We start from the raw sequence: 10997 nt of genomic DNA, 5'->3' as shown, positions 1-10997 counted from the left end.
AAATAACCACCATTCTCAGCCATCGAATTTACAACTTGATCCAAGAGTAGTGATCAGAGCTATTGATCAGAGCTATTGATCAGAGCTATCAGAGCTATTGATAAGAGCAAGGTAAATGAGCATTCCGTTTCGATAAGGGGATTGTAAATGTACATGAAAATGATTTTTGATCTATTTGACCTTATAGATGCTGGAGATAAAATGTGAAACAAGTCATATGGCAGCAGAACTCAAGTATCACCTTTTCCACAGTGAAGTTGGTGAACTCAAGTATCACCTTTTCCACAGTGAAGTTGGTGAACTCAAGTATCACCTTTTCCACAGTGAAGTTGGTGAAATCAAGTATCACCTTTTCCACAGTGAAGTTGGTGAAATGCCTTATAACATGCAGAGATGACATTTAGTGTTAGTTTCCTCACATTTATAACTTTAGTGTTAGTTTCCTCACATTTATAACTTTAGTGTTAGTTTCCTCACATTTATAACTTTAGTGTTAGTTTCCTTACATTTATAACTTTAGTGTTAGTTTACCTTTGTTTCCTGTGTGACATTTGTGTGGTTGTTCCTGAGGATCGTTTGCTATAGTGGATCATATTAGGTTCACCTATTACAATAATTTGGGACATGTACACTCTTCGGGGGGGAAAAAAGGTGGTAAGTAGAACCATGTAAGGTTCTTCGGTTTGTCCCCATAGAGGAATCATTGTTGGTGCTACAGTACCATGAGGTTCTAGGTAGAAGCCTTTGCCTTACAAAGAACCCTTTTGGAGCGTAACCTTCATTATGTAACGCAGCCCATATGTAGCAGTTTAAACCTGGAGCCTGGCTCACGGTTCAACCATGACCCGGACCGTTGTCATTGTCATCACAGTTCCATGATTAGTTAGGATTATCAGGGTAGATTTATAGGACTACTGGTCAACTCCTATTGTACACTTTTCTCACCTTTCAATATTTCATGGATTGAACAATTGAATATTGAAGAATCAAACCACTGTATTTTTTTGTCAGGCACTCCAAATCGTTTTTTAAATTTTTATTATTCATAAATACTTTCCTAACCCTAAATAATATAGAAGATCAGAGTATTTTTCAATTTAACAATTGGTGCTGAAAACAAGACCCGCGTGTATTTACTCGGCATTCTTTCATTGATGCGTAATATTCTGAACCGTTCTCTCCGTATATTTTCTGAGTCTGTCAGAGARAATTCTAATTAAAGGTACACCAAATTTAAAGGGWTGGCTTCAGATATATATACTCAAAACCCTATTGAATGAAAACTTCCATGAGAAAATATGTTGGCCAKCAAGTGGGAGGGTTTTCAGTAGTTACATTAAATGTATTCAGYGTGTGCAAGGGAACCACGCCTGCAAAACCCATCATGCACCTGCATACGGTAAGTCTGAGTCGGAATCAGACCCAGAGAGAGCAGCAGTAGGAGGAAAGGGATCATAATGTCATAATAACACCTAATAATGTAAACTAACTAACTGGACCTTTTTGCATAAACTATACAAGACCAACAACTCAGGTTGCTGTTCACTCACACACAGACACACAAGCCACGTCTGCGCGCACACACACACACACACACACACACACACATCACACACACACACCACACACAACACATCACACAACACACACACACACACACACACACACACACACACACACACACACACACAACACACACACACACACACACACACACACACACACACACACCACAAACACACAGACACACCCCATTACACCAACATGTGATCAGCTAATATTTGACCTGGTTGTCATTGGTTACCCGACAGCCAGCGAGGACAACAATACTGATACAGTACCTGCGTTCACACCAGCCTGACCTGGGTGCAAATAGCATTTGTTTTCTTTTAAAATACTTTGAGCATGGTGAGCAAGCCGTGTTAGCGCCGGAGGGCGGGATTAGCATCGGGCTATTCCATTGGATGTATTACTTCAGACAAGTTGAAATGAAGTTTAAAGTATTTAAAAGAAAACAAGCGCAGCGCCTCAGGAGAGACAGACAGCGCCTTAATAACTGGCAGAGAGCAGTGACCTTACGGTTAGGGTTAGGGAGGGGTTAGGGTGAGGGTTAGGGTTTAGGGGTTAGGGGTTAGGTGAGGGTTAGGGTGAGGGGTTAGGGTGAGGTTAGAGGTTAGGTTAGGGTAGGGTTAGGGGTTAGGGTGAGGGTTAGGGTGAGGGGTTAGGGGTTAGGGTTAGGGTGAGGGGTTAGGGATTAGGAGTATAGGTGTGAGGTGGTTAGGATTAGGGGTTAGGGGTTGGTTAGGGTTAGGGGTTAGCGTGAGGGGTAGGTTAGGGTAGGGTGAGGGTTTTAGGGTTAGGGAGTTAGCCGGTGGGGTTAGGGTGAGGGTTAGGGTTAGGGGTTAGGGTTTAGGGGTTAGGGTTAGAGGGGTTAGGGTTTAGGAGATTAGCGGGTTATGTTTAGAGGTGTTAGGGGTTAGGGTTGGAGTCTTAGGGTGAGGGTAGTGTTAGGGTCTAGGGCTTGAGGTTAATAGTATAGGGTTCAGGGTTTAGGTTAGGGTTGGGTAGGTCGTGACCGGGTTAGGCGTTAGGGTCCAGGTGTTAAGGGGTTATGTTTAGGGTTAGCGGTTTAGGGTTGTCTCTGTCTTCTTTATTTATAGTGAAACTGACAACAGGTTTGTGCTTTAAACTACAAATATCTAAAACTATGTTTTTCAATAGGAAACCGTATTTAATGTCCACTACATTATTAACAAACACATATGTAGTTTTATGTTTTAAAACATACATATCGTCTATTGTTTGTTGTTCCTATAACTACATTGATTGTTGTTGTTGTTTATTCTGTATAACATAGCATGTCTTGTTGTTGGTTACTATTAGAGATACATATTGTTAATTATTGTAATGTTGTTCTATAACATCACATATTGTTCATTTGTTTGTCTGTCTAATTAACATACATATTGTTTGTTTGTTGTTATTCTATAAACATAACATTATTGTTATTGCTATTGTTCTATAACATACATATTGTTATTGTTTTAAAACATACATATTTGTTGATTGTTATTGCTTTTCAACTAAGATACTATCATATTGTTGCTTGTGATTATTTGTTGTTTCGATAACATACCATATTGTGTATTGTTCTATAAGATATATATTGTTATTGTCATTGTTCTAAAACATATTTGTACAGGTAGCTACTTGTAACACTGACGAGACATAACAACAAGCCTGCATTTAGTAAGTCCTAGATAGACTGCAGTGATTGCATGCCTGTCCCAGAGGAAATATGTTTGTTGAGACCTCTAGTGTCTGTGCAGCAGCAGCAGGAAGACCATATTTGATTACATTTGAAATTGTTTCACATGCTTGTTGACATGATACCTGCTTAAATTATAGGGGAAGCCTGTGAGCCATTAGACGGGTCCAACAAGATCCTTCACTTTTACCAGAAATGATCTCACAGAAATGCATTGTTTGCGCCCCCTGTCATATCCTAACACAAAGGAACATTGCGGACTGGTCCCCTGACATACTCTCTCTCTCTCATCAAACCTCAAAGGGGCCTGATCCCCCTGGACATACTCTCTCTCCTCCTGCAAACCTCAAAGGGACTGTTCCCCCTGACATACTCTCTCTCCTCTCTCTCTTCAAGCGACTCCGTGTCCGCTCCTGACATTACTACTCGCTCTCCTCACAACCTAAAGGGACTTGGTCCCCCATGACAGTACTCTCTCTCTCTCTTCTCCTCTTCTCTCTTCAAAGAGAACTGGTTCCCCTACGACATTGACTCTTCGATGTCTCTCAAAAGGGACTGGTCCCCCTGAAATACTCTCTCTCCAAACGGTTCCATATCCTTCTTAAGGACGTGGTCTCCCCCTGACATATTCTACTCTCTCTCTCCTCTCTCAATGAGACTGGTCGCCCCTCATTGACATTCCTACTCCTACTCCTTCCTCTCTTCAAAGAACTCAAAGGGAATAGTCCCCACTGCACTATATCCGTCTCTCTCTCACCTCAAGGGTACTGGTCCCATCTCTGACTTTAACTCTCTCTCTGCTCAAAGGCGATCGTTGTGTCCCTGACATACACCTCTCTCTCACTCCCTCGTCTCCATTATCTTGAGCCTCCCTGCCATCTCTCTCTCTCTCTCTCTCTCTTCTCTTTCTCTCTGCTCTCTCTCTCCTCGCTCTTTCTCTCTCTCTCTCCTCTCTCTCTCTCTCTCTCTCTCTTCCTCTCTCTCTCTCTCTCTCTCTCTTCTCTCTTCACCTCTCTCTCTCCTTCTTGTACCTCTCTCGTACATCTCCCTCCTCTCTCTCTCTCCTCTCTCTCTCTCTCTCTCTCTCTCTCTCTCTCTCTGCTCGCTCTCTCTCTCTCTCTTCCTCAAACGGACATGGTCCGCCCTGAATACATCTCCTCTCTCTCAAAGGACTCGCCGTCCCGGCCATGACATCGCTCTCTCTTCTACTTTCCAGAAGGGACTGTCCCCCTGACATTACTCTCTCTACTCAAAGGGACTACGGTCCGCCTGCTGTTTGAAGTACAGGGTGAGACCTATGCCTCCAGTTTAGGTTGGATTTCCCAAACAGGCTCGGAGACCAGCAGCCACACAGGGACATCCAAGACTGTGGGCAGATTTGGCACCACAGATGTTAATACTTTATACTGAATGGAAGCAAATATTTTACTCACTGCTAACGTCCAGTACAACGTTGAAAGACTGTCTGTGTGTGTGTGCCGTTGCGTGTGCTGCGTGTGTGTGCTTGTGCTTTCCAGGCATCGGTATGGCAGAAAGTAGAGGAGTGTGAGCCTTTCATGCTTGAAGCGTGAGTCAGAGCCTCAGGCGCAACAAACCGCGGGTGATTTGGTGAAGCCAGTCTAAAGGAAAAAAGAGCAGAGGGAAAGCATGAGACGGTGAGAAATGTAGACAGAAAAAGAGCCGACACACCTCCATGGCTGAGGCCCCTCGACAACACCACAACACCTCCATGGCTGAGGCCCTGCCTGTGACAACACCACAACACCTCCAGCGCTTGCAGCCCTTTGCTGACAAACACCACAACCAACCCCATGGCTGAGGCCCTAGCTGACAACACCACAACACCCCATGGCTGAGGCCCTGCTGACACACCACAACACCCCATGGCTGGCAGCCCCTGCTGACAACACCACAACACCCCCCATGGCTGAGGCCCCTGTGCTGAACAACACCACAACACCCATGGCTGAGGCCCTGCTGACAACACCACAACACCCCATGGCTAGGCCCTGCTGACAACACCACAACACCCCATGGCTGAGGCCCTGCTGACAACACCACAACACCCTCATGGCTGAGGCCCTGCCTTGCTGACCAACACCACAAACACCCCATGGCTGAGGCCCTGCCCTGCTGACAACACCACAACACCCCATGGCTGAGGCGCCCTTGCCTCGACAACACCACCAACACCCCATGGCTGAGGCCCTGCGTTGCAAACAACCCTCAACAACACACCTCATGGCTGGAGGCCCTGCTTGACAACACCACAAACACCCATGGCTTGAGGCCCTGCTGCACAACAACCCCATGGCTGAGGCCCTGCTGACAACACCACAAACACACCCCATGGCTGAGGCCCTGCTGACAACACCACAACACCCCATGGCTGAGCGCCCTGCGGACAACACCACAACACCCCATGGCTGAGGCCCTTGCTTGCCACAACACCCCAGTGGGTGAGGCCCTGCTGACAAACCAACACCCCATTGGCTGTAGGCCCTGCTGAAACACCACAACCCCCATGGCTGAGGCCCTGCTGACAACACCACAAACACCCCATGGCTGAGGCCCTGCTGACAACACCACAACACCCACTATCACCCCATGGCTGAGGCCCTGCTGACAAACACCACAACACCCCATGGCTGAGGCCCTGCTGACAACACCACAAACACCCCATGGCTGAGGCCCTGCTGGCACAAACACCACAACACCCACCCCATGGCTGAGGCCCTGCTGACAACACCACAACACCCCATGGCTGAGGCCCTGCTGACAACACCACAACACCCCATGGGCTGAGGCCCTGCTGACAAACACCACAAACACCCCATGACAGTGGTTTGTCCCAGATAGAAGAAATCCTTGTTGACTTGGTGCTGTCCTTCCGCTCAGGTAGGTGTGTCTCTGTTCTGCCTTTCGGGATATACCGCGATCAGGTTTCACTGTGTGAGTGAGAGTATGATACACCAAGCTGGTCATACCCCTAAATTACAGCATTGTAATAGTCAGAGAACAGTTGCCTATATATTTCCCATTGAAGCTGAGAGGTTTTAGATCAGTGAGTCAACAATCTGTTTTTTTGGGGGCGGGGGGGTTTTCGAAAAGAAACGCTATGCGACATTCCTGTTTCTGCTCCCATGTCATTCTGCAGACTTACACAGGTACCGCACACTAAACCGTAATCATGTCTTCGCACGGTCGACTCAGCTAATACGGTCATGTGAACAAGTCAAACCGATAGGGAAGTGTCAGAAGAAGGGAAACATAATTGCAAGCCAACGTGTTGGTCTAGAGGGGACATCCTATACACTGTGTTATGTTTAGGGTCATAACACTGTCCTAACATTGTCACTGAAACCTCTTCCCCTCTGCTGCTAGCAACCTGGGGCTAACACTGTCACTGAACACTAATCTCCTTTAATTTAACAACCGGACGCTAACTCTGAAACAGTTAACTTTAATTTAACAACCGGGGCTTAACTCTGAACAGTTTAGGAAACCTTTCATTTAACACAAGGTATAGACCCACCAGCTCAGCTAGCTCTGGAAAGTTCAGAAGAGAGTCCCAAAAAGCTTACACAACACAACCCTTAGACACCCAGGCATGCTTTGTGTTGACAGACAGACCAGACCAGACCAGACCAGACCAGACAGACACAGGACAGACAGACAGACAGACAGACAGACAGAGACTCTCTCTCTCACTCTCTCTCTTTCTTCTCCTGTTTCTCGATCTTCTGTTCTCTCTCTCTCTCTCTCTCCTTCTCTCTCTCTCTCTCTCTCTCTCTCTCTCTCTCTCTCTCTCTCTCTCTCTCTCTCTTCTCTCTCTCTCTCTCTCTCTCTATCTCTCTCTCTCCTCTCTCTCTCTCTCTCTCTCTCTCTCCTCTTCTCTCTCTCTCTTCTCTCTCTCTCTCCTCTCTCTCTCGCTCTCTCTTCTCTCTCTCTCTCTCTCTCCCTCTTGCTCTCTCTCTCTTTTTCACTCTCCCTCTCTCTCTCGCCTCTCTTCTCTCTCTTTCTCTCTCTCTCTCTCCTCTCTCTCTCTCTTCTCTCTCTCTCTTCTCTCTCTCTCTCTTCTCTCTCTCTCTCTCTCTCTCTCTCTCTCTCCTCTCTCTCTCTCCTCTCTCCCTTTCCTTTCTTCTCTCTTCTCTCTCTCCTTTCTCTCCTCTCTATCTCTCTCCTCTCTCTCGTACCTGGCAGTTGAGTTAATTTCATGAAAAGCCATGCCATGGTTGTGCTTGTCAGTTAAATACACTATATTCATACAATCTAAAAGCAAGAGGATGCAGCAGTTCTTTGTTTTAAAGGTTCATTCTCACAGTCCTGTCCAAGTGTGTGTGTGGTGTGTGGGGTGGAGTGCTGCTGTCGTGCGGTCGCCGTGTGGTGTGAATGAATACTTTCCCTCCAACATTTCCAGCATGGAGAGAAAACAAACCTGACAGGTGTGGAAAGTCAAACACAGATACTCAGAGGTACAAAAGGCTTTTCAGTACATTTATCTTCAGCCATCCCCAATTATTTGATTTTGTCAACAGACTCAAATACATTGACTAGAATATATCGAGGAAACGGGTTCAGAACATTAGTGATCAGAGAAACAAAGTCATTTAAATATATGCATATTCGTCTCCGTTTCAGCACCAATTGGTAGATAAAAAAATAATAATACTCTGATCTTGGAGATTATTTAGGGATAGGAAAGTATTTATGGACCATTAAAAACAGGTTTGGACAGCTTTGTACACAACTAAATATATTGGTGAATAAAACATTTTAATCCTGAAAGTTGCCGTAGTCAACAACCAATAGTTCTATGAAGACCCTGTATTTGTACTAATCATGGAGCTGTAGCCTAATGACAATGGTCCAGTAATGGTGAACAGCACACCGGGTTTAAACTGCTACGTTGGGGGTCTGAGTTCCCATCATGATTCTAATAGGCTACATGTCCCCCTAAATGATTGCACGACGTTAGCCTATTATGACCCACTAATGCTAGCAACTCTCAGGAAACACAGTGGGCCTTATTGACATTGGCTTCAGATAGGCATATGTAACGTGGTACAAAGTTAAAAGGACATACAATTTAAATTCTGCATTAACGGCACACTGTATTTCATAAACTTCACCGTGGGAAAGTTGATATGTTGATATGTTTCAGTTTGTTGCCGTATGACTTGTTTCACATTTGGTCTCCAGTAAATCTAAAACAATTGTATTATATTATATTTACAATCCTCTTATCCAAACGGATGACTCATTTACCGAGCTCTTATCAAKTTGTAAATCACAGTGGATAGAAAATGGTGTTATATCTATCTACAACAAAAATAAATAAAGTAGATAATTTTTCCCCCCACTCAGAACTGGTAGGTTCGCTAGACTTTATTCGTGGTTTCCTCCCTCGAGTAAAAGCTGTGGAATTATTAGGGAATTAAATCAAGGACAGAATATGGTTTATCTGTAGACACACGTCCTAGACAATCCTAGACACACACCTGCGCCACACCTTCATCTCCACCACAAACGAATAGTTAGCTGGTGAATAGCATGCTATTTTCATAGCATAAATTCCAGATCAGAATATGGTATTAGAGAAAAGTACATAACAAGTGAAATAACGTTMCATTTATGCGCGTTTAACGGGTCTGGATCGGCCCATATGGGCATTTAGTAGAGATACGCTATATACATTGTTCGGCTACAGTAAACACATGTCATTGCCAAGTCAATAGTTTACGTATGTGTCWAATCAGTAGCCTGCTGTACATTTGAGTGCCATGTCACCATAGGAGATGAGTTCSGTCCTACCTGAGGAGGAATAGTGTGTGGCTGAGCCGTTCTGTCTCGGAAGCGTCGAAGATTTCTCGGCGAGCCGCATAGCAACCTGCTGCTGGACCCGCTTTCCCCGGGCCACCTCATCCGACAGGGTGCCCCCATTCCCCCCGAGCTGGATCTCGGACGGGACTGCGTAGGTGCTGACGGCGGTCTTCGGCTGCAAAGCGGACAAAAATACATGGTCTTGAGCCACGATACTCATTTCGAAGATCGGTTGTGACCGTTGGATGTACAATGTAGTTGCCAGTCCCAGGAAAATGGAATATAAAAGTGAATATAAAAGTTCCAAGTATTCTAACCGAGAGCGCTGTGTGTTTGTCTGTTTTTCGTTTTAACAAATTCTGTTCCGGGAAATAATTAATTTTGGAATCAGTTTAATCGATATTGGTTGTTGAGTTTCTCACTCAGGTAGGTGTGAGATACTTTTCGAAAGACTGCTCCCTCGGAAATGAACGGTATCTGCTTGAAATAGCAACGGGGTGGAGTCTGTGWGAGAGAGAGAGAGTACAGGCTACCTGACGGAAATATTCTCTCTCACTGTACTGTAGGTCATGTCTATTTCGTAAAGTGGATGGTCCAATAGAATTAATGACAGAATATAATGACATAGATATAAATAATATTAATAATAATATTACTAATGTTAACATTGATACTGCTATTAACAATAACAATAATATATAGCAGTATTAATAATCACAACAACAATTAAAATAGGTTATTCATATGTGCAAACACTTCTTTTTTTTCTCCAATTCCACAAACTTTTTAAATATACAAATATTTTCTGACATAGATCAAAAGCTCCTTTAAATAAAGTTTGATTGTTTTGAATAGAGCCAACCACACAACAAGGAATGGTGCAGTATGATTAAAGCTCTGACTGACACAAGGTGTGCTGAGCCCGGCGTGTGTATCTCTGATCAGTGTACAACAGTGCTACAGTTGTGTTAGCAGCACCTTTATTAACACACTACCAGCTAATACATTGGTTTTATGACACAGACATGTTCTGGCTATCACTACTCACAATTCATTGTTAGGTACAGTATCGTCTCATCTCAATGTGCTCCAAAGGATCACCATTCACTGAGGATAAGAGGTGGTCAAGGTCCCTATCCTCAAAAACAGATGAGTTGCCCTTTGTCTGCAGCAGTGGTTCCCTACTCCAGTCCTCCAGGACCCCCAACAGTGGTTCCCTACTCCAGTCCTTCAGGACCCCCAACAGTGGTTCCCTACTCCGGTCCTTCAGGACCCGCACAGTGGTTCCCAACTCCAGTCCTTCAGGACCCCCAACAGTGGTTCCCTCCTCCAGTCCTTCAGGACCCCCAACAGTGGTTCCCTACTCCAGTCCTTCAGGACCCCCAACAGTGGTTCCCTACTCCAGTCCTCCAGGACCCCCAACAGTGGTTCCCTACTCCAGTCCTCCAGGACCCCCAACAGTGGTTAGGCTGTTGGTGTCCTGGAGGTCTGGAGTAGGGAACCACTGTTGGGGGTCCTGAAGTAGGGAACGACTGTTGTAGAGCAGGTCTAGGGAGCAGGATGTAACCGAGTATAACAGAGCAGGTCTAGGGAGCAGGATGTAACCTAATGTAACAGAGCAGGATATAACCTAGTTTAACAGACCTCTCTCCCAAATGTCCTGACCTAACAACCCTACATTTACCCCTCGTATCCCTAATTACAAAACGTAAATCTTGCCATGGTTGCCATCGGTTACCTCCTACAGTAGCGTCCAATCATTGTGTGTTAATTAGCAGTAATAACACTAGGAATACGAACAGACTGACGATGCTGCTGCCATACTTATTAGAAGTTTAAATATTGTATCTGTAAATTAATTCAGAGTTAAAAACCTCATTATCAAACAGTTGTTCCCCCCCCACCC

The 10997-nt window shown here is 45.0% G+C and overlaps 2 protein-coding genes across 2 annotated transcripts in view; one reads left to right on the top strand and one right to left on the bottom strand.

The window, feature by feature from the left end:
• LOC112072260 (plakophilin-3) overlaps window positions 1-9565 on the bottom strand; it is a 52639-nt gene extending 43074 nt beyond the window's left edge. Inside the window, exon 1 of the mRNA XM_070439718.1 lies at window positions 9083-9565. Coding sequence (XP_070295819.1) covers window positions 9083-9311 — 229 coding nt within the window. The 5' untranslated portion in view covers window positions 9312-9565. The remainder of the gene's footprint in view (window positions 1-9082) is intronic.
• Window positions 9566-10173: 608 nt separating this feature from the next.
• Window positions 10174-10997, top strand: part of LOC139024781 (uncharacterized) — a 4976-nt gene continuing 4152 nt past the window's right edge. Inside the window, exon 1 of the mRNA XM_070439717.1 lies at window positions 10174-10554. Coding sequence (XP_070295818.1) covers window positions 10174-10554 — 381 coding nt within the window. The remainder of the gene's footprint in view (window positions 10555-10997) is intronic.

Source organism: Salvelinus sp. IW2-2015, unplaced genomic scaffold (genome assembly GCF_002910315.2).
Source record: "Salvelinus sp. IW2-2015 unplaced genomic scaffold, ASM291031v2 Un_scaffold1866, whole genome shotgun sequence".
NCBI lineage: Eukaryota > Metazoa > Chordata > Actinopteri > Salmoniformes > Salmonidae > Salvelinus > Salvelinus sp. IW2-2015.
The sequence above is the reverse complement of the archived record's forward strand: the minus strand, read 5'-3'. Positions and strand labels throughout refer to the sequence as shown.